Raw genomic sequence first — 26,828 nt, forward strand, 5'->3', positions numbered from 1 at the left:
CACCATGCGGTAAATTAGTTAACTAACCAATACTAAAGAGAGTTCCAAACCTCTCTGCCAATAACAACTAGTTTTCAGTTTCCCCCTCCCTACTCAGACCACTCCCAGACAGTCCTAGCTAAATCCTTGCTTGAGAAATTGCTCTTGCTAATTTTTGTTTCTTTTAGAATATTTTTTTAAATTGAAAACAATGTCAGTAAGGTACTGAAAGTGGAACTGACATATTTTTTAGCAATATAAATCGTATTAAAATCTGTCCATATACATGCCCAGGGAGAATATGACACTTCGTTTTTTTAAATAATAATAATTCTGACATTTTCATAAACTCATAGTAAGGCATTTGTGAAAATTCTATAGCAATATAGAGAAAAAGGCAGTGTGTTTAGACAATTAATAGACACGGCAGTAAATAAAATCTAATAAAAACATGTGTCTTGTCCAGGACCAGAGTCTATGCAGACCGGTGTGCCATAGTCAGCTACTGTAGGCCTAAATGCAAATAAGCCATTTGTCACACAGGCCTGCCATCATTCACTTTGAACTGGAATGTGTGTTTATAGGCAGTAGGGCCTGAGAATTTGATGTTATTTACTGATGTTATGATTGTATGCAAAGTAGTTAAAACGCTGTCAGTTCGACTTGAATTGTTACGCAGAAATGATTTGATATTTGGGTCCACTTTTGAGGTCTGAAATATACCCTTTAATTCAAGTGTCCTTGCACTGAACACCGTTTTTTGATTATCGGTATTTAGCGCACATGTGATGGAGTTTCCTGATCATATGGCCACTGTATTGATACAAATAATCCTTATTCTGCCAGGTAGGCATATGCTACTTTGCACTTAACTTTTAATTGAGGTTTTGGCAAAGCCTTTCCATCTACCCGAAGATGGTTGTCTTTTGTCTAACGGTTACACAAAGTGGTAAACATATGTGCACCGCGAACTCACAGGCAGGGGCATTCCAGTATGGTTGCCTCTTCAGAAAGTTGCAGGGAATACAATGCATTCTGTTAATGTCTTATGATAAACTTTGACAAATACATTTTTCTAATAAGTTCAATACATTTAGTTAATTTGCAAACGTGAGACACATTTGATAGATGAACCGTTTCGGTGTAATGTGCAACACTAGTAAGGATAGGATCATAGTAGCTCCCATTCATTTACAGTATGTCTATGTATTCCGGAGTTGTAGTAGAAAACGTTAGGGGCCTGTCATGTCATCATTAAAAGCTTTGCTCATCGATAATTTACTCCCCATTTAAGTTGTTTTTTGCAACAGACAACGAAAATGTGTGTTTGTTATTGGACAAGTCCAGCTAGTCCTTCCCTGTTTTAATCCATTTGCTTCTGTTTGGTGCCTAATGAACATGACCCTGGAGATTTAATGTAATGATCCAGTGTTTAGAACCATCAGAAACAGAACAAAGGATCTACGACATTGCCATTCAAATGCATGCCTTATCAACTCGACTGTGTTTGCAGGCTTAAGATGAACATACTGATTTTCTAGAGTGATTACATTCAAATTTAAGAAGTATACACAATCTACCCATTACCACCCATTTCACTGATTCAACCCATCCTACAAATGATGACTTTCAATTCCTATGAAACAGAGAACCATCTCAACTGACTCTCCATTCATTCATTCTATCTGTTTGTTGATGAAAGGCTCCACCATGTCCACCAACCACTAGCATTCCCTTCACCATCTCTCTGCAGTTCTGCTGCTGCCTTGGAGATAGAAGAGCTTAGCAACAGCTCTTGGCAACAGTCACCTTGGCAACCAGGGAAACATTCCAAAACAAAAAAGAGGACTGCAGGAGAGGCAGAGTACACAGACAAATGTGTGAAGAGGCTTTCAGAAGGTGGTGAGTGAGTTGGTGTGGGAGAGACTGCGAGAAAAAGCCATGCATGTTTTGACACTGTAATGGAGACAGAAGAAAATGTGGGAACAGACTATTTGATTAAGAACAAACTTTACAGCCTGATCTGATGGCATGGGGTTCTGATCCACTCAAAATCCACCCCACAAAAAATCCACCTCACATATGTACCTCTCTCTCGCCCCCTGTCTCTCTCATACATACTCACATCCAAGCAACTGCTTGCACATGGAAGTGCACATGTTCTCGCTGTAATCCCCCACCCAGCAGACGCATACACACCTGCAGTTCGGCGATGGTGATCTTGTGGTAGATCTTCTCCTCATCGCGAAGTTCGTCCGGCGGAACGGTGATGTTGGCGAGCGCCGTTTCAAAGTCTAGGATCTGCTGCATCTGGCTTTGTGTGGAGTTCTTATCCCCCCCCAATAGCAGGCTCAGCTCCACCATGTAGTCCAGATATGCCTTCAACACCTGGGAGGGGACACAGGATAAGCGCAGGGTCGTGTTCACTTGCCACCAAATGGAAGACAATGGTGCGAAGCAGAGTGAAACGGGGAGGTACAATCTGAATTTGTTCAATGAGAAATGCCCGTTTGAGTTTTTCATTGCAAACCCTCCACATGGATTTTGTGTTAGGCCTGCTATAGTTAATGTTAACCAGTGGAGGCTCCAGTGGATGACCATCCCCATTGAATTGAAGAAAAAAACAAATATTGAAACAGTAAAAAAAAGTTATCCTTTTTAGATAAAACTATTCTAAATATATTTTACGTCACCAAATAATTGATTAAAACAAACGGATTCGCAATGAAGGTCTACAGGAGCCTCAGCAGCACTCTGTGGGGTAGTACCATGGTTTAGCCAGACAGCTAGCTTATGTCAAACCTAGGAGGCTCATGGTTATCACCCCCTTTCATAAACGTACACAGTAATTATGACATCTTCCGGAGGACTTCCTCCAACCTCTCAGAGCTTTTGCAGCATGAACTGATATGTTGTCCACCCAATAAAAGGACCAGAGAATGCATCTAGTGCTGAAAGCATAAGCTACAAATAGCTAGCATTGGAATGCATAAAATGTGGTGAGTAGTTAACTCTCTCTCTCTTTGTTCAAAACTGTTCAACTATTGTCTTTCTCTCTTTTTGAGCTATCTATATTTCATAGTTTTTTGTTTTTCATTTTCATTTACTTAGCTAGTGTCAAATGTAGCTAGCTAGTTTAGCCTACTTAAACATCTGGCTCAAATAGAGAGTGATGCTATGTTAGCTAGCTGGCTATGGCTATCCAACACTGTCAAGGTAAGCTTTTGGTTGTATTAATGTATTGCAACCGGAGCTCGCTGATGTAACTGCTAAACTGATTGCTGTGGACTACACTGTACTGCATGATTGTAGCGGGTTTACTAACGTGTTAGTTCTAGTAGCTATGTTGACTATGAATTGACAATGATGTAGGCTGTGTGTAGCGGTTAGCAGTGATGATATGAAGGTTTGGCTTGGAAAGTTTGTTTTACCTGGTCACAGACAGCTGATGTGTTGTGCACTGAAGTCCACAAACGAAGAGAAAAGGTGAAAGGAGGAGAGTTCGTAGATAGATGCAAAAATGTATTTTAAATACAATGAGCTGTTTGTATGTGTCTGGTATGAAAGTGAACTGTGTTTGCGTGTGATCTGGGGTGTATTCATTCCACAGATTATGTTTAAAAACATTTCTTAAACAGAAGCAAACGAAACAGGGATAAACATACCAGCATTTGTCCAATAGAAACTCTTGTTCTCAAATGTTGGACTAATGATGACACCCTAGATCAGCTAGATGCAGTCAAGAGTGTGCAAGGTGGTATTGAATGTGCCACTGTCATTAACCTTGATTACTCAAAATGCTCTCGACCTCTACACCTACATTGTAAACTTTCATTCATAGGCTAGGTTGTAGAAACCTCATGATGGGTACAGGGAAAATTTGAGTATCATGTAGTAGCCTAAACCTATCGATGTTACATTGAGCTGGGGGAATGGAATATGAATGACAGTCATCCAAAATGCTGTAATAGAAATAAGACCATGTTCATATAAAAAATAAATAAAAAATCCTCCCTCATCTTAAATGGCACCGACCGCTACTAACTAGTGTTAACACACTTGATTTTAATCAGCTGCTCCTTAGGACCTTAATTAGCTGAATCAGGTGTGTCATAGTAAGGCTGCACATCTAGTTGGTCTCCAGGAGGAGGGTTGGCGACCCCCGGGATAGACTGCAGACTATAGTAGGGCCAGGAGTTGTTGTTGACCACATGACCGGATCAGAAAAAAAAACTCTGGCTACAGTGACTATAACTAAGGCTCAGAGTTTTTCCAGGTGAAACACCATTTATTAGTAAAAATTCCCGACTCTACTCTGGTGTGGTATAGTCACAAGAGAATGAGAGCAATCAAAATTAAACACTTGCTGCTGGCTTCATTTTCAGTGGAAGGTTTCAGTCTTTCTAGTTTGTTGTAAAGTGACCACCACCCTGCTAAAATATGCTGGGTTGTGTCAGAGAGATTTGTGACAGGCTATAGGGAGGGTAAATTAGAATGGAACAGCAAGATACACGTCAACCTTTAGATAAACAGATAATGGATGACCCCCTCCACAGAATCCTGAGCAGATACATTTATTTATTTCACCTTTATTTATATGGAGGGGAAGCCGCCATCTTCTGCAGACTGTACATGTATGGCTACATGTTGATATTTTGTGTTTTAATGATGTTGTGAAGCTTGACATTTTGAACGAAATTCCTAAGCTTTGGATAATAAATAAACTGGGGAAGACAGGCTCATAGTAATAGCTGGAACAGAATCAATGGAATGGTATCCAACAAATCAAACACATGGTTTACATTTGTTTGATGCAATTCCATTTACTAAATTCCAGCCATTATTATGAGCTGTCCTCCACTCAGCAGCCTCCTGTGACAGTAATTTACTGTATTTTAATGTATTATGGTACCTCATGTTGACAGCCATAGGTAGGAAAAGACCACACATGTACTAGCTGGCCCCCACCCACCTGAACTTTACTCACCTTCTCATTGGCTGTCTTGTTGAGGTAATAGTCCCGCGAGGGGAGGAACAGCCCTGATTGATCCACCTGGCAGAAATGCATCAAAAGGTGAGCAAACACACTAATCATAAGGAAGAATGAATTGCAGTGTACGGAGTCCATTCACTATCATATTCGGCACCTGTTATTATATAAAAGCTTAAAATATGTGTGTGTGTGTGTGTGTGCGTGTGCGTGCATGTGCACGTGTACGTCTGTCTACGTGTGCCCACGTGTGTCTGTCTGTGTCTATGCATGCATGCCTATATGTTTGTTTGTGCATGCTAGTACACATATATTTCATTTAAAAAGACCCAGAGCCAGAGCAGCTGACCTGGATGACATTGCTGTTGGAATTCTTGGGGTCCACGCTGACTCCGATGGTGAAGAAGGGCTGGGCACGGTAGGGGCCCGACACAGTCTTCAGAACTTCCATGAAGTTGTCCTTCTCCCAGGGCCCTGTGATGTTCCAGCCCCCTGTCTGCAAACACACACACACACACACTAGAGCAGGGGTGTCAAAGTCAAATGGACGGAGGGCCAAATAAAAAAATCAGCTACAAGACGAGGGCCGGACTGTTCGAATGTTCATTGAAAAATTTTTAAATGACGCATATAGTCTAGTGAACCTAATTGAACCTACTGAAAACCTAACAAATATATTACAATATGATCAGATAAATAAAGCAATATTTTCTTATGGCTCTGTCAGTAATCTTTAATTTTCAACAGACACAAAAGACAAATTTCCTTTATATAAATATCCCCATAACATGAACATTAAATGAAAGAAACCGGTATTCAAGGCACCATCAGTAGACTATATTTTCTATTTTAGCAAAAGTGGGCTAAATTTACTTCAAAGAAAAAACAATAATAGCAATTTTCTATCATCCACTCAACTGAAATATTTTTAAAATATAATTGGATTGAAATACAAAAAAATAAAGTGCAAAAATCTATTAATCAAAAACAACACTTTGTTTAAGGAGAAGTAACATGCAGTGAAAACAAATATTAAATTTTAACTTTTAAACTTGAACTGAGTAAAAACTCTAAATATGTGATTGCACAGTAATGTTCACTTGTTTGAGGTTGAGGGTGATACTTGGTGGTGTCCCATCTTTTCCACAAGTTCATCAATGTTCGGGGTAAGGCTCTGAGCTGAAGAAATCCTCAGAATTGAGTGGAGGTGTTCAGCAGTAAGTCGACTTCTGTGTGATGTTTTGTTCAGGTTCATCAAAGAAAACAGTTGTTCACACAGGTATGTGCTGCCAAACATAGACAACGTTTGAGCAGCCTGGATGCGCAGCTGGGGCATTGTGCCGGGGAGGAAACGGGCGAACTCCGCAGCACCCACTGCCGCATATTTTGCCCTCAGTGCATCATTGCATTGGAGGTCAATCAACTCCATTTGGAGGTTTGGTGGTGAGCTTTCCACGTCAACAGCAAATGGGTTACCGAGCAGTTCCAACCTGCTTTTTTGTGCTTCAAAGTCAGCAAATCGGCGTCGAAAGTCAGCGGCAAGCATACCTATTTTATCAGCCAACTGTGTGCTCGGGAACGCACTGGTAGAGAGCTTCTCTTTCATGGTCTGGCAGCTGGGAAAGTGGCTCAAATTTTCTTTCCGCATCTGCGTCTCCCACAGAGTCAGTTTGGTTTTAAATGCCTTCACTGTACTGTACATATCAGAGATGACACGATCCCGACCCTGCAGCTGCAAGTTTATTGCATTCAGATGACTCGTAATGTCACACAGAAAAGCCATTTCACACAGAAACATTTCGTCTCGGAGTTGTGTTGTGTCTTTCCCTTTGCTGTCCAAGAACAGACAAATCTCCTCACGAAGCTCGAAACATCTTTGAAGCACCTTTCCCTGGCTTAGCCATCGCACCTCTGTGTGATAAGGCAAATCACCATGCTCCGTTTCTAACTCCGTCAGAAATGCCTTGAACTGGCGGTGATTCAAACCTTTGGCTCTGATAAAGTTAACTGTGCGCGTGATGATGCTCATTACATGCTCCATTTTCAAGGCTTTACCGCACAACGCTTCCTGGTGTATGATACAATGATAAGCTGTCAGCTCACCTGTCGCGTTTTCCTCTTGCATCTTTTCCCGTATCTTCGCCACCAGTCCGCTCCTGTGTCCACACATCGCAGGTGCTCCGTCGGTTGTCAAACCCACGAGTTTTTCCCAAGGCAGCTCCATCTCATTTACACATCTTGACACCTCTTCATACAAATCATGCCCCGTAGTTGTGCCATGCATAGGACGTAAAGCCAAAAACTCCTCTGTCACGCTTAGGTTGGAGTCCACTCCGCGGATGAAAATTGACAACTGGGCAATGTCAGAAATGTCGGTGCTCTCATCCACAGCCAAGGAATATGCAATAAAATCTTTTCCCTTTTTCACAAGCTGCTCTTTTAGATTGATGGACAACTGGTCTACTCTCTCGGCAATGGTGTTTCTGCTCAGACTCACATTTAAAAAGAGTTGCCTTTTTTCTGGGCAAACTTCGTCACAAACTTTAATCATGCAGTTTTTGATGAAATCCCCCTCCGTAAATGGCCGGGCTGATTTAGCGATCTCTTCTGCCAAAATAAAACTGGCCTTGACAGCAGCCTGGCCTTGTGATTTGGCTTTTTTGAACAGAGCCTGTCGAGATTTGAGGCCTCGTTTTAATTCCTCTGCCTTTTGTAGCCTTTGTTCCATGTCCATATTCTTGTTTTTGTCCGCGTGTTTCGTTTCATAATGTCGTCTCAGATTATACTCTTTCAGTACCGCCACACTTTCTCCACACAGAAGACACACAGGTTTTCCAGCTACCTTCGTGAACATATACTCCGACTCCCACCTTGTTTGAAACCCCCGGTTCTCAGTATCCACCTTCCGTTTTGCCATTTTTGATGGGTATCTGAAAGTTAATTTTACTGTGATGCTGACGACTGCTGTGCCAATAAATATTGAAATGAAGCAGCCTACTGCTCGGTGCGTCACCTTTGCATTGTGGGAAATGTAGTATTGGTGCGTGTAAAAGATCTGCGGGCTGCCGGCTTGCTGCGGGCCGGTTCTAATAATAAATCAAGATCATCCCAGGGGCCGTAAAAAACCTTCTTGCGGGCCGGATGTGGCCCGCGGGCCTTGACTCTGACATATGTGCACTAGAGAGACTCAACGAATACAGAAAAGAGCTGCTCTTTTTTATGGCAACACTTTGTTCAACACCTTTATAAGCCCCAAAAATGTGTGTTCTTCTTACTTCCACTCACACTACAACCAGCACTGCAGCTGGAATGAATGAGTATTGCAAAGTGTTTCCGATAAGCTTGCGTTGTTACTATTAGCGGCTTGTGTCTTTTAAAATAAAGGAATATTTCACTTTCTATTGTCATAGGAGTAACAACATGAATTGGTGCATGAGTGGTACTTGAGTTTCGCCATCAGCTGGAAGACTTTCCTCTTCTCTCAGTGGAAGGAGGGAGAGCGAAGGGACTGTAAGTCGGGGTAAGAGGCAGCCTCACCGCTGCTCCCTCCCTCCTCTCAGACTGACCATCAGATGCAGGCAATAAGTCCAATAAAACAAAATATTATATACATATATACATACATACACACACACACACGAAGTCGGAAGTTTAAGAAACATTTTGTGTGAAGGGGGCGGTGTCTTGTTTTTCTCATTTTTCAACTCCACAAAATGTTTCTTAAAAAAACTATAGTTTTGGCAAGTCAGTTAGGACATCTACTTTGTGCATGACACAAGTAATGTTTCCAACAGTTGTTAACAGACAGATTATTTCACTGTATCACAATTCCAGTGGGTTAGAAGATTACATACACTAAGTTGACTGTGCCTTTAAACAGCTTTGAAAATTCCAGAAAGTTATGTAATTGCTTTGGAAGCTTCTGATAGGCTAATTGACATAATTTGGGTCAATTGGAGGTGTACCTGTGGATGTATTTCAAGGTCTACCTTCAAACTCTGTGCCTCTTTGCTTGACATCATGGGAAAATCAAAAGAAATCAGCCAAGACCTCAGAAAAACAATTGTAGACCTCCACAAGTCTGGTTCATTCTTGGGAGCAATTTCAAAACGCCTGAAGGTACCACGTTCATCTGTACAACCAATAGTACGCAGGTATAAACACTATGGGACCAGGCAGGCGCCATACTGCTCAGGAAGGAGACGCGTTCTGTCTCCTAGAGATGAACATACTTTGGTGCGAAAAGTGCAAATAAATCCCAGAACAACATCAAAGGACCTTCTGAAGATGCTGAAGGAAACAGGTACAAAACCATCTATATCCACAGTAAAATGGGTCCTATATTGACATAACCTGAAAGGCTGCTCTGCAAGGAAGAAGCCACTTCTCCAAAACCACCATAAAAAATCCAGACTACGGTTTGTAACTGAACACGGGGACAAAGATTGTACTTTTTGGAGAAATGTCCTCTGGTCTGATGAAACAAAAATATAACTGTTTGGCCATAATGACCATCATTATATTTGGAGGAAAAAGGGGGACGCTTGCAAGCCGAAGAACACCATCCCAACCGTGAAGCACGGGGGTGGCCGCATCATGTTGTGGGGGTGCTTTGCTGCAGGAGGGACTGGTGCATTTCACAAAAAAAGATGACATCACGAGGAAAGAAAATTATGTGGATATATTGCAGCAACATCTCAAGACATCAATCAGGAAGTTAACGCTTGGTTGCAAATGGGTCTTCCAAATGGACAATAACCCCAAGCATACTTCCAAAGTTGTGCCAAAATGGTTTAAGGACAACAAAGTCAAGGTATTGGAGTGGCCATCACAAAGCCCTGGCCTCAACCCTATAGAAAATGTGTGGGCAGAACTGAAAAAGCATGTGGGAGCAAGGAGGCATACAAACCTGACTCCGTTACACCAGCTACCAAACACTAATTGAGTGTATGTAAACTCCTGACCCACTGGAAATGTGATGAAAGAAATAAAAGCTGAAATAAATCATCCTCTCGACTATTATTCCGACATTTCACATTCTTAAAATAAAGTGGTGATCCTAACTGACCTAAAACAGGGAATTTTTACTAGGAGTTTCTAGGATTAAATGTCAGGAATTGTGAAAAACTGAGTTTAAATGTATTTGGCAAAGGTGTATGTAAACTTCCGACTTCAACTGTATCTGTATATATATATATATATATATATATATATCACACACACACAGTGGGGCAAAAAAGTATTTAGTCAGCCACCAATTGTGCAAGTTCTCCCACTTAAAAAGATGAGGGCCTGTAATTTTCATCATAGGTACACTTCAACTATGACAGAGAAAATTAGAAAAAAAATCACATTGTAGGATTTTTTAATGAATTTATTTGCAAATTATGGTGGAAAATAAGTATTTGGTCACCTACAAACAAGCAAGATTTCTGGCTCTCACAGACCTGTAACAACTTCTTTAAGAGGCTCCTCTGTCCTCCACTCGTTACCTGTATTAAATGGCACCTGTTTGAACTTGTTATCAGTATAAAAGACACCTGTCCACAACCTCAAACAGTCACACTCCAAACTCCACTATGGCCAAGACCAAAGAGCTGTCAAAGGACACCAGAAACAAAATTGTAGACCTGCACCAGACTGGGAAGACTGTCGCCAGGGACTCAAATCCTGCAGTGCCAGACGTGTCCCCCTGCTTAAGCCAGTACATGTCCAGGCCTGTCTGAAGTTTGCTAGAGAGCATTTGGATGATTCAGAAGAAGATTGGGAGAATGTCATATGGTCAGATGAAACCAAAATATAACTTTTTGGTAAAAACTCAACTCGTTGTGTTTGGAGGACAAAGAATGCTGAGTTGCATCCAAAGAACACCATACCTGCTGTGAAGCATGGGGGTGGAAACATCATGCTTTGGGGCTGTTTTTCTGCAAAGGGACCAGGACGACTAGGCTAGTGGCCTAGCCAGTCTCCAGATCTCAACCCCATAGAAAATCTTTGGAGGGAGTTGAAAGTCTGTGTTGCCCAGCAACAGCCCCAAAACATCACTGCTCTAGAGGAGCTCTGCATCGAGGAATGGGCCAAAATACCAGCAACAGTGTGTGAAAACCTTGTGAAGACTTACAGAAAACGTTTGACCTCTGTCATTGCCAACAAAGGGTATATAACAAAGTATTGAGATAAACTTGTTATTGACCAAATACTTATTTTCCACCATAATTTGCAAATAAATTAATTAAAAATCCTATAATGTGATTTTCTGGATTTTGTTTTCTCATTTTGTCTGTCATAGTTTGTCTGTCATAGTGTACCTATGATGAAAATTACAGGCCTCTCATCTTTTTAAATGGGAGAACTTGCACAATTGGTGGCTGACTAAATACTTTTTTGCCCCACTGTATTCATATTGTGCTCACTTAACAGATTGTACTACTTGTGAGGCACAGCTATCTGTTACCAGTGTGATCATATACAGTGGTCTGAGAAGATCAATATTGGCAGGGCAATTCAAGCATAGCCAATACGGAGTGAAAATGTACTGTGTCTATAGCCTACTGCACAAACCTCATTACTACAGAACTGTTTTTCATTTATTAATGTTGCATAGGCTTGCATTTTGACTTAGAAAGGGATCTTGACTCAGAAAAGGTTGGTGGCCACTGGCCTAGAGGGAGTTTCCATGTACAAACCATTCCCTTTCAAATCCTTGAAGTATACACACTTTTGGATACATGAGAGTTTATTGGGATGCAGTGTGTGTGTGTGTGAAGGGGGCGGTGTCTGAAGCAAAGCTGACCTTTGCGATGAGGTCAATGAGGGGCGTGGCTCCCAGCTCCTCGATGTGCTGCTCGTTGAGACAGGACAGATAGTAGAACTGGGTCTTCCTCTCGGCGTCACTGCTGGAGTTGAACGTGCCGTTCTCTAAAGTAGAAGAGAAAAAGAGGGGGAGGGAAGAAGATGAAAAGATGGATGAGGAGGAGGAGAACAGAGGTTAATGTGATTATGTGACATGCTGATCAAACCGGACACATGCATGTTGATTTTGTACCCCCACACCAGACACGATCAGGACACTCAGGTTGAAATATCAAAACAAACTCTGAACCAATTATATTAATTTGGGGACAAGTTGAAAAGCATTAAACATTTATTGCAATTTAGCTAGCTAGCTTGCTGTTGCTAGCTAATATGTCCTGGAATATAAACATTAGGTTAGTATTTTCCCTGAAATGCACAATGTCCTCTACTCCAACAATGAATCCAGAGATAAACGGTAAACCGGGGGGCGCTGGTGAGCAGCAACATGTAAAGACGTGTTTTCTCCGTGCTCTGATCCAGGGTGAACAATTTATTATTAATACCTCCCCACCATGTTCATTTTGTAACAATTTGGAATCAAACCCAATTTACTCATTTGTCTTTTTTTCCTGAAATATTTGGCTTTCTAATCGTAAAATGTCGAGACAACAACGGCCGTGGGTCAAAAAGGAGCAGGCCTCTGCTGAAGCCTCGGGCTCAGCTGACAGACTCTGATCCCCCCCGAACTATCCATGGGAATGCAGCTATCATTAAATCTGAACAGACTGTGCTGTCTAAGGTGGAGTCATTATCCACTGACCTATCTGCACAAATAGCTATTCTTGCCACCGAGGTCTACATAAAGTTTGACTCCGTTAACGAATACTTGGCGCGACATGACACCGGTCTGAATATCATGGTAGATGGGGCAAATATTTACTCAGACAAAGTGGTGACACTGGAAGAGCAAGTCACCCAGCTATCATCAGATGTCATCAAACTCACTTCCAAGGATGAGGACCTTGAGAACAGACAGCGCTGGTGGAAAGGTCGCATTTTCGGCGTGAGAGATGGACTCGAGACCGTAGGCGGAATGCGGCTTACCCTGTTCATGGCTAAACTGCTACAGGAAATTCTAGGCCTCGATTACGCCCCCACCCTTGACCGTGCGCACAGAAGCATACAGTCTGCACCGAAGAATGGGTATCCGCCCAGACCCGTAGTAGTTAAATTCCATTACCTTCAGGAGAAGGAGGATGTCTTCCGTAAGACAGTGCGAGCGGCTCCCATCACCCACGACAGCCAAAATATTCACATATTCATACAGCGGCAGTCATGAAGAAGAGGTCAGTCAACGAGGTGAGGGGGCTCCTACACCGCTGTCTGGACACCTAGTTCGGCATTCTTTACCCAGCTGTACTGAAGATCATTACTCCCTTCTTAGACCCAACCAAGGCCAAAGAATACATTGTCGCACACCTACATCCACAGGAGGACAGGCAACATAATACTAACTAGCCATTGTGGGCACATACTGTGACCCTGATCTAGACATGCTAACACGACCAAGGACCAACTAGTGAATTCATATCTTGATTAGAAACGTGCCTCCACCCTGCTGCCCCCCCAAAAAATGTATCCAGTAACTTAATGTTATGAACAAGGATGGTATAGGGTGACATGTATATGTATACATGGACAAGGACATGTATAGGGTGACATTCTCACAAGGACAATATAGTTTGAATAGCATTTTATTTACAATACATGGCACAATTAGCTTTTACCAACTAGCTGGCGCTGTACAGCAATGGTGCTAGGTGGCAGGGTAATAATTAGCCAAGTTGCTGGGACATACACTGCTCAAAAAATAAAGGGAACACTAAAATAACACATCCTAGATCTGAATTAATTTTTTCTTTACGTAGTGGAATGTGCTGACAACAAAATCACACAAAAATGATCAATGGAAATCAAATTTATCAACCCATGGAGGTCTGGATTTGGAGTCACACTCAAAATAAAGTGGAAAACCACACTACAGGCTGATCCAACTTTGATGTAATGTCCTTAAAACAAGTCAAAATGAGGCTCAGTAGTGTGTGTGGCCTCCACGTGCCTGTATGACCTCCCTACAACGCCTGGGCATGCTCCTGGACAGTCTGTGGTGCAACGTGGCGTTGATGGATGGAGCGAGACATGTCCCCCCAGATGTGCTCAATTGGATTTAGGTCTGGGGAACAGGCGGGCAAGTCCATAGCATCAATGCCTTCCTCTTGCAGGAACTACTGACACACTCCAGCCACATGAGGTCTAGCATTGTCTTGCATTAGGAGGAACCCAGGGCCAACCACACCAGCATATGGTCTCACAAGGGGTCTGAGGAGCTCATCTCGGTACCTAATGGCAGTCAGGCTACCTCTGGCGAGCACATGGAGGGCTGTGCGGCCCCCCAAAGAAATACCACCCCACACCATGACTGACAAACCGGTCATGCTGGAGGATGTTGCAGGCAGCAGAACGTTCTCCACGGTGTCTCCAGACTCTGTCACGTCTGTCACATGTGCTCAGTGTGAACCTGCTTTCATCTGTGAAGAGCACAGGGCGCCAGTGGCGAATTTGCCAATCTTGGTGTTCTCTGGCAAATGCCAAACGTCCTGCACGGTGTTGGGCTGTAAGCACAACCCCCACCTGTGGACGTCGGGCCCTCATACCACCCTCATGGAGTCTGTTTCTGACCATTTGAGCAGACACATGGACATTTGTGGCCTGCTGGAGGTCATTTTGCAGGGCTCTAGCAGTGCTCCTCCTGCTCCTCCTTGCACAAAGGCGGAGGTAGCGGTCCTGCTGCTGGGTTGTTGCCCTCCTACGGCCTCCTCCACGTCTCCTGATGTACTGGCCTGTCTCCTGGTAGCGCCTCCATGCTCTGGACACTACGCTGACATACACAGCAAACCTTCTTGCCACAGCTCGCATTGATGTGCCATCCTGGATGAGCTGCACTACCTGAGCCACTTGTGTGGGTTGTAGAATCCATCTCATGCTACCACTAGAGTGTAAGCACTGACAGAATTCAAAAGTGACCAAAACATCAGCCAGGAAGCATAGGAACTGAGAAGTGGTCTGTGGTCACCACCTGCAGAACCACTCCTTTATTGGGGGTGTCTTGCTAATTGCCTATAATTTCCACCTGTTATCTATTCCATTTGCACAACAGCATGTGACATTTATTGTCAATCAGTGTTGCTTCCTAAGTGGACAGTTTGATTTCACAGAAGTGTGATTGACTTGGAGTTACATTGTGTTGTTTAAGTGTTTCCTTTATTTTTTTGAGCAGTGTATATCACTAGGGGGGACAACATATACCACATTTTTTATATATTGTTTTACTATACTTTAAATAAACATAAGTTATCTTAGATAACTGAGGTGGTTCCCTCCAGAATCCCTTCCGTCGGTTTAAACGTTATTATGTTCGCCCTGGATAGAGCTCTACAGAGGTTCAGTTTAACATGGTAGCATTTTGCTCTAGTCTAGGAGAGGTAAATATAGCAGCCTTCCAACAGGGGGAAGGCCAGCATAGGGGTCCAAGCTTTTCTTCTGAGTATTTTGTTGTTCTTAGCAGTTTTTTATTTTCTTTATATTTTATTACTTTGACCTTTCAGCACACTGGCCATGTGATTGCACTAACATTCATTTCTGATTACTATATACTCTAGGCTCCACATGATTTATCAGCTGGAACGTGAAAGGAATTAACCAGGTGGTCAAGTGTAGCCGAGTGTTACGCTCATCTTAAGTCCTTAAGTTCAGACATTGTTTTTCTCCAAGAGACCCATTTCTGGTCTAGCGACCATGATAAACTAAAGAGGATGGGTAGACCAAATATTTCACTCCAACTTTGGTGCTAAGGCCAGAGAGGCAACCATCCTTATCAGAAAATGCACCCAGTTTGTCTCCTCCAGAGTAATTTCAGATACTAATGGCAGATATATTATAGTGATGAGGAAATTGTTTAGCACACAGGTTATTCTGGCTAACCTCTATGGTCCTAATTGGTATGAAACACAATTTCTCTCTGACCTCATCGCAACACTTCCTGACCTTAACTCATCATTTTATAGTGGGCGGAGATTTCAAATGTGTATTGCATCCAGGTCGAGACAGATCCAGACCGAAGCCCAACAATATGATTTCAAAATCAGGCGCAATAATCAACTAATTTCTAGAATCATATAATTTTTGGGATCAATGCAGGAGGAGCAATCCCAGTGCTAAACAGTACTCCTTTTTCTCTCCAGTACACCGCTCATACTCTAGGCTTGACTTTTCCCTGCTGGACCATAGAATTCTTCCTTTTGTAACTAATAGCCAATATCGCAGCATCATTATCTCAGACCATAGCCCTGTTCAGCTAGATATTCGCTTTCCGGACAGAACTGTGTCCCAATGCGTGTGGCGACTTGACAAACTACTATCCTGTAGTGCCTTTAAAAAATACATATCAGCTCAACTGTACCCCTGACGTGTCTGCACCCCTGACGTGGGAGTCGTTAAAAGCATTTCTAAGGGGCTGAATTATTTCATGTTGAAAACAAACAGCACACCAAACACTTATCGGAGCCACACTACCATTCAAAAGTTTGGCGTCACTTCGAAATGTCCTTGTTTTTGAAAGAAAAGCACATTCTTTGTCCATCCAGTTTGCGCTGTTCTTTGAAGCGTTGTCCGAGATCTTCCATTTCTTGGCAATTTCTCGCATGGAATAGCTTTCATTTCTCAGTACAAGAATAGACTGACAAGTTTCGAAAGAAAGGGCTGTTTCTGTCCATTTTGATCCTTTAATCGAACCCACAAATGCTGATGCTCCAGATACTCAACTAGTCTAAAGAAGGCAAGTGTCACACCCTGACCTTAGTTTTCTATGTTTTATTTTGGTCAGGTCAGGGTGTGACGAGGGTGGGTATGCTTGTTTGTCCTGTCTAGGGTTTTTTGTATATCTAGGGGTTTTGTTAGTCTAGGTTTATTATAGGTCTATGGTGGCCTGAATTGGATCCCAATCAGAAACAGCTGTTTATCGTTGTCTCTGATTGGGGATCCTATTTAGGTTGCCATTTCCATTTTGGTTTTGTGGGTTATTGTCTGTGTAGTTGCATGTCAGCACTCGTATTAGCTTCACGTTCGTTTTGTTAGTTTGTTTAGTGTTCTTCGTTAATTAAAAAAGATGTATTCATATCACGCTGTGCCTTGGTCTCCTCACTATGACAGCAAGTTGTATTGCTTCTTTAATCAAAACAAAGGTTTTCAGCTGTGCTAATATAATTGCAAAAGGGTTTTCTAATGATCAATTAGCCTTTTAAAATGATAAACTTGGATTAGCTAACACAATGTGCCATTGGAACACAGGAGTGATGCTTTCTGATAATGGGCCTCTGTACGCCTATGTAGATATTCCATTAAAAATCTGTCGTTTCCAGGTACAATAGTCATTTACAACATTAACAATGTCGACACTGTATTTCTGATCAATTTGATATTATGTTAACGGACCAACATTTATTTTCTTTAAAAAACAAGGACATTTCTAAGTGGCCCCAAACTTTGGAACGGCAGTGTATCTCAACTCATTCTAGATATGCCTCTTCAACTACTGATACACCAATCGGAATTTGACAATCTTTCAAACAAACAGAGCAGCTTCTGTTTAAGTTGAGGCAAAATTTCTATGAACACGGCGAGAAAGCTTGCAAGTTGTTATCTCACCAGGTTTGACAATCTGCTGCGAGCAGCACCATACCTGAAATCTGTGTTGCAGCTGATTTAACTTCTACTAATCCCAAAGAAATCAACAATCAACTTAAGCAATTCTATTCTGCTCTTTACTCGTCAGAGGCTCTTCCTGACACATCTCCTATGCATGCATTTCTAGACAATGTGGACATCCCACATCTTAACTCAGCTGAACAAACCAACATGGATGCCTCAATAAGTGATGAAGCTAATCTGGCAATCCAGTCCATGCAGAGCGGTAAAGCTATTTTGGTTTTGCTTAAAAAAAAAAAGACAAGAATCCCTAGACTGTGGCTCACAACACTGTATAAGCCTTCTGTGCTGCGATTATAAAATGCTCACTTAATGTCCTCTTGCACCCTTTAGAGACAGTGATGCCTAATATAATTAGCTCTGACCAAACCGGATTTATCTCAGGTAGGCAATCTTTATACAATATGCGCCGGCTATTTAACATTCTTTATTCTGCACACTCAACTCTACAGCCAGAGGTTGTCATCTCTCTTGATGCTGAAAAGGCTTTCGACTGGGTTGAGTGGGAATATCCATTTACAGTACTAGAAAGATTTGGGTTTGGCCTCTCATTCCTTTCCTCAATTAAGATTTTGTACTCGTCCCCAGTGGCTTCTGTTCGCATCAACAATGTTACCTACATCTACTTCCCTCTCCACAGGGGGGCCAGGCAGGGTTGCTGTTTATTCCCTTTCCTATTTGATATGGCTATTGAGCCTCTTGTTATCGCCCTGTGGGTGGAGGAGAGGATTAAGGGAATATTAAGGGGCAACATAACTCACAAGGTGTCCCTTATACGTAGACAATCTTTTATACATCTCTAGCCCTGTGGAGTCTATACCCTCTCTCTTGGACATGGTACAAGGTTTTGGGACATTCTCTGGTCTCGATGCTACCTTCTCTCCTTGGTAGAGCAACATGCTCAATGCCTGTGTATTTGAGGGAGGATACAACAATGCAACAAATACATTGATCATCTTAGCAAGGTTTTACCCGTGATTGCGGAGCTGGGGGGAAGTGGAACTAAAATGTAGCTGAGATGTACAGTAGTTTAAATAAACATCTGCATTTTGAAAGAGTATTTTTATCATTATTTTATTAACAAAACCATAAAGATGTTGATGAACAAATACTGTACAGTATATGCTTATCCAACATTGTGAGGTTGCATGAGGTTTGGAATTAGAAATGTTACTTTAGAGCACTTGATACATTGCAAGTTGGGGGGATTTTTTTGTTTTACACCTAGCCGAGCTATTAGACCATCCTTTTTTAAATAAATGGAGGTATGAAGAGTCTATTGTCCTGTGAATAGCCCATCATGGAAACCTTGTTTGCAGAATTCACAGCCTGCTACGCTTGTGAAAAACAAAATGCCTCCAGCTGTCCATCCCTACTGTAAATAATAAAACAGCATCTATAGGTGGTACAAATATATGATTGAATTCGATAGTTGTTTTTAAACACATAACTTTCAATTTTATACTAACAGGTGGTTGTCATGGTGAATAATCCAATAATAATTGGTATGACATGGCTCTCGGAACTAAATGCAAATACTTGCAGATCAATAAAATGTCCCTGTAGATCTAATAAAAAATTGGAGGATTGGAGGATTCTAAATTAATATCTAAAGGGACTTTTATACAATTATAATGCAGGGTTAATAATGAATGAACATATTTTTGAACTGTTGATGCATTTTTCGTTAGGCCAAATCTGGCCTGTGGTATTGAGTTAGAAATGTAAAACCTTACATGCAAAATGTAAGCCCCTAAGGGGCCTTTATATAAGTATAATGCAGGGTTAATAATAATAATAATTGTTGGATATCAGCTCGGCTTGAAGTCGTGCACAATTCATTCATTTAGGTAGAGATACATTAGCGCCTTGGGACCCAAAATCATCCCTCTAACTCCCCCTTGTGGTGGTCTGGAGCAGTGGTTCCCAAATGTTTTATAGTCCCGTACCCTTTCAAACATTCAACCTCCAGCTGCGTACCCCCTCTAGCACCAGGGCCAGCGCACTCTCAAATGTTTTTTTTTGCCATCATTGTAAGCCTGCCACACCCACACTATACATTTATTAAATATAAGAATGAGTGTGAGTTTGTCACAACCTGGCTTGTGGGACGTGACAAAGAGCTTTTATAGGACCAGGGCACAAATAATAATCAATAATTGTTCTATTTATTTTAAATTGTGAATAAATCACCACGGGTTGATGAGAAGGGTGTGTTTGAAAGGATGCACATAACTCTGTGCTGGGTTGTTGGGTTGTATTGGAGAGATTCTCAGTCTTAAATCATTTTCCACACAGTCTGTGCCTGTATTTAGTTTTCATGCCAGTGAAAGTCGAGAATCCACTCTCACATACACTACCGTTCAAGTTCGGGGTCACTTAGAAATGTCCTTTTTTTATCCATTAAAATAACATCAAATGGATCAGAAATACAGTGTAGACATTGTTAATGTTGTAAATGACTATTGTAGCTGGAAATGGCAGATTATTTTTTCTTCTGGACTATCTACATAGGTGTACAGTAACCATCACTCCTGTGTTCCAATGGCACGCTGTGTTAGCTAATCCAAGTTTATCATTTTAAAAGGCTAATTGATCATTAGAAAACCCCTTTGCAATTGTTAGCACAACTGAAAACTGTTTTTCTGATTTAAAGAAGCAACTTTCTTCTGAAACTCGTCAGTCTATTCTTGTTCTGAGAAATGAAGGCTATTCCATGCGAGAAATTGCCAAGAAATTGAAGATCTCGTACAACGCTGTGTACTACTCCCTTCACAGAACCGCGCAAACTGGTCCTAACCAGGATAGAAAGAGTGGGAGGCCCCGGTGCACAACTGAGCAAGAGGACAAGTACATTAGAGAGTCTAGCTTGATGCTGATGCTCCAGATACTCAACCAGTCTAAAGAAAGACCGTTTCATTGCTTCATTAAATCGGTTTCAGCTGTGCTAATATAATTGCAAAAGGGTTTTCTGACGATCAATTAGCCTTTTAAAATGATAAACTTGGATAAGCTAACACAACGTGCCATTGGAACACAGGATTGATGGTTACTGTACGTAGATATTCCAGAAGAAACCTATGTAGATATTCCAGAAGAAAAAATAATCTGCCATTTCCAGCTACAATAGTCATTTACAGCATTAACAATGTCTACACTTTAATTCTGATCAATTTGATGTTATTTTAATTAACAAAAATGTATATTTTCATTCAAAAACAAGGACATTTCTAAGTGACCCCCAAACTTTTGAACGGTAGTGTAGGTACATGGTTGCAAAGGGCATCCGTGACTTAACAGTGCCAAGGCAGGATACTCTTGAGTGCAGTCTGATCCAGAAATCTGGCAGTGGCTTCTGATTAAATTAAGTTTTCACAGAACCGCTTCTTGCAATTTCAATGAGACTCTCCTGTTCACATATCGGTAAGTGGACTGGAGGAGGGGCATGAAAGGGATAACGAATCCAGTTGTTTGTGTCATCCGTTTCGGGAAAGTACCTGCGTAACAGCACACCCAACTCACTCAGGTGCTTTGCTATATCACATTTGACATTGTATGTAATCTTGAGTTCATTTGCACACAAAAAAAATCATACAATGATGGAAAGACCTCTGTGTTGTCCTTCGTAATGCAGACAGAGGGGAGCTCCAACTTCTTAATCATAGCCTCAATTTTGTCCCGCACATTGAATATAGTTCCTAGATTCAGATCATTCAGGCGAGAAAAAACATCACCCAGATAGGCCAGTTGTGTGAGAAACTCGTCAGCATGCAAGCGGTCAGACAAGTGAAAATGTACATTTACAATGCCTGGCACCGGAGGTAGCCAGGTATTCATCAGAACTGCACTGTGAGTGGCCTGCATTCCCAGGTCTGGGTTGTGTCCCACTCTATTCCATTTATAGTACACAAGGGCCCTAGTAAAAAGCACTATAAAGGGAATAGGGTGCCATTTGGTATACATCCCTGTTCTGCCCACTTAGCAAGACAAGCTGAATCAGCTGGCCTAAAAAAACACAACGTACTGTAAATGCTGACTAGCCTGCTCCAAGTGGCGTAGGCAAAAATTGCTGTGTGGCTGGGCATGAGTAAAAATGGCTGGACCAACATTTTCCAGTAAAAATACCCCAACATATTTAAGTGAAAATTAGTGCAATCACATTGCATCATTTAACACAACGCAGAATAAAATGCGACCAAGAAACACCACAAATTTCCCTTGGAAAACAAGCCCGTTATTAGGCCATTGCCAAGTAGGCAGCACAACTACACAAGTTACAACCGCTTACAACCCCGCTGACAAAACTGGATGGCTTCCGTTTTGTAAGCTCAGACCCAACTTTGCTATTTTGTGATTATTTTGTTGTTTATTTTTACTCTTTTTTTCACAAAATGTATCTGCTATTATCTCTTACAACCAACAACAAATCTTGACCATCAGATTGGCAGTTACTTACCCCAAATCCGGCTTCTACTTAGACTCATCTGCCCTGGGCTCTTTCTGTAATTCCAACCCAATTCTCGGGCTACCCAAGAGGAAAAGCCGGCGTTACAGAGGCAAGAGAGGGGGCATCCTGGTGAGATTAAGGCAAAGGGAAAACCGGCCACCTCTTCCCTCCATTCTACTGGCTAAGTCACATGACAATAAGATGGATGACCTCCGATCGTGGATTTGCTTGCAAGGGGACTCTTGGAACTGCAATATTCTTTGCTTTTCGGAAACATGTCTCTCAGACAAGATACGGCTATGGATTCTCCATTCACCGGGTGGACAGGACAGTGGAGTTGTGGAAATTGAAGGGGGGAGGGGTTTGCCTCTTCATCAACTCCAACTGGTGTACTAATTCCAGCACGGTGGAAGTGTCGACTCACTGTTCACCCTTCTTGGAATACCTGGTGGTCAAATGCCGACCCTTCTACCTCCCGAGGGAGTTTTCAGCTGTTATCGTGACTGCTGTATACATTCTACCTCAGGACAATAAAAATAACAAGCTGACGCTTAATGAACTGTACATGGCTATAAACAAGCAGGAAACCCTACATCCAGAGGCTGCCTTTCTGGTTGCCAGTGATTTTAATTTGGCGTCCCTAAGACACGTGATACCCAACTTCCATCAACACGTCTCCAATGCCACTAGGGGTGATAAAGTCCTAGACAACTGCTACTCTACCCACAAGCAAGCATACAAGGCCCCCCTCATCCGCCATTCGGCAAATCAGATCATGACTCCGTCATGACTCCGTATGACTTGCTTCCTGTTTACAAGCAGAAGCTGGAACAGGAAGTACCTGCAATTCGCTCCGTTGAGAAATGGTCACCAGAATCAGAGGGTATGCTACAGGACTGCTTTGCTAGCGTTGATTGGAATATGTTCCAAGACTCTGCCGATAACGTCGACGAGCTAACCACCTCCGTCACCAGCTTCATTAGCAAATGCAGAGCAGGACTACCGCACACAGAGCTATCATAGACATTCCTGTCTTCGGTCGTAGCATCAGGGTTAACTACAAGAAGGCCCGCTATGACCTCCGCAGAGTCACCAAATGAGCAAAAGGACAATATAGGAATAAAGTGGAAATATATTACACAGGCTCCGACACCCAACGCATGTGGCAGGGGCTAGAGTCCATTACAGATTACAAAGAAAGACCCAACCATGATCTGCCCAACGATGTCTCTCTACCAGACAAACTCAATGCACGCTTTGACAACATTGAGCCGGATGAGAGGGCTGTCACCAACTCAGAGGACTGGGTGATCTACCTCTCCGAGGCCGATGTGAGAAGGGTCTTTAAATCAGGTCAACACCCGCAAGGTTGTGGGCCCCGACAGTAGTCCAGGGTGCACTCTCAGAGCATGAGCAGATCAGCTGGCAGGCATATTCACAGTTTTCAACCTCTCCTTGTCCCAGTCTGTAATACCCACATGTTTTAAAATGACCACAATCATCCCTGTTCCTAAGAACTCTAAGGGTTCATGCCACAATAATTACCGCCCTGTAGCACTCACTTCTGTCATCTGAAGTTCTTTGAGTGGCTGGTAATCATAAACATTAACTCCACCATCCCAACCACCCTAGACCAACTCCAATTTGCATACCGCCCCAATAGATCCATAGATGACGCAATCTCAATTGCTCTCCACACTGCCCTCACCCACCTAGATAGGCATTCCTCTTATGCGAGAATGCTGTTCATTGACTACAGCTTAGTGTTCAACACCATTATCCCCTCCAAGTTTAGGACTCTGAACACTTCCCTCTGCAACTGGATCCTGGACTACCTGACGGGTCAACCCCAGGTGGTGAGGGTAGGCAACATCCCCTCCACCATGCTGACCCTTAACACAAGGGCCCCACAGGGGTGTGTTCTTAGTCCCCTCCTGTACTCCCTGTTTACGACTGTGTTGACATGCACGATTCCAACATCATCATCAAGTTTGCTGACGACACGACGGTGGTAGGCCTGATCACCGGCAATGGTGAGTCAGCCTACAGGGAGGTCTGTGACCTAGCAGTGTGGTGCCAGAGCAACAACTTCTCCCTCAACATCAGCAAGACCAAGGAGCTGATCGTGGACTACAGGAAACGGGGGGCGAGCACATCCCCATCCACATCAACGGGGTGGCAGTGGAGCAGGTAGACAGCTTCAAGTTCCTCTATGTCCAAATCACTAAAGACTTAAAATGATCCAAACACACACGCACAGTCGTGAAGAAGGCTTGACAGGGCCTCTCCCACTCAGGAGGTTGAAAAAGTTTGTCATGGTCCCTCAAATCCTGAAAAAGTTCTACAGCTGTACCACAGAGCATATTGACTGGCTGCATCACTGCTTGGTATGGCAATAGCACCGCCCTCGATCGCATGGCGCTATGCTACAGAGAGTTGTGCGGACAGCCTAGTACATCACTGAGGCCGAGTTCCCTGCCATCCAGGACCTCTATATCAGGCGGTGTGAAAGGCCCAGAAAATTGTCAAAGACCCCAACCACCCAAGCCATACACTATTTTCTGTGCTGCCACACGGCAAGAAGTACCGGTCAGTGGTGACCTGTCATTCAGGCCCTGTTTTGGGCCCCATCTGTTTAGCTAAATATAAATAAATCAATATAATTGGTTTTGTTTGTTTCTTTGTTGTCTGTCTTGTATGTTATTTTGGTATTGTGTCTCACATTAGTTTGCAAACAATGTAAAAAAAATAGAGTTATTAAAGTTAATACAATACAAACATGGTCTCTTTTTTGCTTTCTTGAGTAAGGAAGCTCCAAAATGCAGCCTAGCTCAGCCTAGCTCAGTGCTTTCTGTGGTGGTGGGGCAGGCAGCGGAAAATACTGAGCAGGGGGGTTGGTAATGTTCTCTAGTTGCACCGTGATTGGATCAGTGTTCTGTCATTACGTAATGGCAACATCTATGGGGAAAGCTTGAAAATTCAAGCCCCTTTGGTGCTGCCATGGTTACATTAGAAGTGCCCATCCAGGAAAGCTCAAGGTCATTGGCAACGTGAAATCACGTTATACCTACCATAGCTTTGATTGGACTGATCATGTCAACATCATACTCTCTAAACCTTAGCTAGCAAGCTAGACAAGCAGTCGTCATCATGAATCATGTCGACAATTTACTGGCAAAGCCTGTTCAATCCTTGTCATATGAAGAGAAATTCTAGATAAAATGTATCGGTGCTCATTGGCCATTAACATTACACAAGGAAATCACAAATTCAACAATGAGTGGTTTGGAAGGAATCGGTGGCTAACTAAGCTTGCAAAGCAATCACAAGCCTGCTTCAGTGGAGTGGGTGTGTGGTCCACGTCTGGGTTTAAGGGTCTCTTTCTTTTCAAGCTTAAAAGGCTAAACATTAACATATAACACCATGGGCCAGAAAAGGTTGAATATATGGGACAATGAAGTCAATTCAGCATGACTTCTGCCGCGTTCAAAACAACAGGAAACTCTGAACTGGGAAATCTCAGACTTCAGTGAGTTCAAGACAACTGGGAAGTCTGAAAAAATTTGCTCCGACTGGGAAAATAAATTTTGAACGGTCATCCAACTCGGAATTCGAAGTCGGGAACTCAGACCTCTTTCTAGAGCTGCAACCTGAAGATCACTAACATCATGATTCAATGTTAGTTTTTTTCCGCCAGAGTTCCCAGTTGTCTTGAAAGCACCATAAATCCAGAGAATTCTGGGTAGCCATTTGATTAGATGTTCAGGAGTCTTATGGCTTGGGGGTAGAAGCTGTTTAGAAGCCTCTTGGACCTAGGCTCTGGTACCGCTTGCCCTGCGGTAGCAGAGAGAACAGTCTACGAATAGGGTGGCTGGATTCTTTGACATTTTTTAGGGCCTTCCTGACACCGCCTTGTATAGAGGTCCTGGATGGCAGGAAGCTTCGGCCGTACACACTACCCTCTGTAGTGCCTTGTGGTCGGAGGCCGAGCAGTTGCCATTCCAGGCAGTGATGCAACCAGCCAGGATGCTCTTGATGGTGCAGCTGTAGAACCTTTTGAGGATCTGAGGACCCATGCCAAATATTTTCAGTTTCCTGAGGGGGAATAGGTTTGGTCGTGCCCTCTTCACGACTGTCTTGGTGTGCTTGGACCATGTTAGTTTGTTGGTGATGTGGACGCCAAGGAACTTGAAGCTCTCAACCTGCTCCACTGCAGCCCGTCGATGAGAATGGGGGCATGAGAATGGGAGTTTTCACTTGTCAAACATAAACAAACATGGCTGCCATAATAAAGAACATATCTGCTGTTAGTTTACCTCTTTTCGAAACAATATTATATTTCCTTGTGCTCACCAGAGATGTGGTACATTATAAACAAGTCTAGCTGTTAGGTCGCTAACTTACATTTTGTTTTTCGTCAGCACAACCTGCTATTTCAGACAACAATCCTGTTCAGACACGTTTAGACACTCAACTGTCACCAAATTGTATCACTAATCAGTAGATTACTTACAAATTTTGATATGGTAATACGGTATGTTTGTGCATGTGTGCGCATGTGTTTGGTTCCAACTCACCCAGCAGGTGTTTAAGGACAGCCTGGTTCTGGTCCCAGATGCTGTTAAAGGTGCTCCAGCGAGAGCGTCCATCAGGGAGGGGGTTCTTGCGGACCCAGCCCCCGCAGGCATACTGGTAGAAGTCTTGGCAGGGGTCGGCGCTGCGGTCCAGGGCCTCTACGATCTTACTGGCCACCGTAATACAGGCCTCGGTCAGACACAGGCTCCGCGCTGGGTC

At 42.8% G+C, this 26,828-nt stretch overlaps 1 protein-coding gene across 5 annotated transcripts in view; it reads right to left on the reverse strand.

The window, feature by feature from the left end:
• LOC139392571 (endothelin-converting enzyme 2-like) overlaps nucleotides 1-26,828 on the reverse strand; it is an 85,823-nt gene that overhangs the window by 30,809 nt on the left and 28,186 nt on the right. For all 5 annotated transcript variants that reach the window (XM_071140624.1, XM_071140623.1, XM_071140628.1 and 2 more), the window contains 5 exons: nucleotides 26,612-26,827; nucleotides 11,763-11,887; nucleotides 5,319-5,465; nucleotides 4,967-5,032; nucleotides 2,179-2,367 (listed from right to left, as the gene is read on the reverse strand). In XM_071140624.1, the coding sequence (XP_070996725.1) occupies nucleotides 2,179-2,367; nucleotides 4,967-5,032; nucleotides 5,319-5,465; nucleotides 11,763-11,887; nucleotides 26,612-26,827 (743 nt within the window). The remainder of the gene's footprint in view (nucleotides 1-2,178; nucleotides 2,368-4,966; nucleotides 5,033-5,318; nucleotides 5,466-11,762; nucleotides 11,888-26,611; nucleotide 26,828) is intronic.

This window comes from Oncorhynchus clarkii, chromosome 33 (assembly GCF_045791955.1).
Source record: "Oncorhynchus clarkii lewisi isolate Uvic-CL-2024 chromosome 33, UVic_Ocla_1.0, whole genome shotgun sequence".
Classification (NCBI taxonomy): Eukaryota; Metazoa; Chordata; class Actinopteri; order Salmoniformes; family Salmonidae; genus Oncorhynchus; species Oncorhynchus clarkii.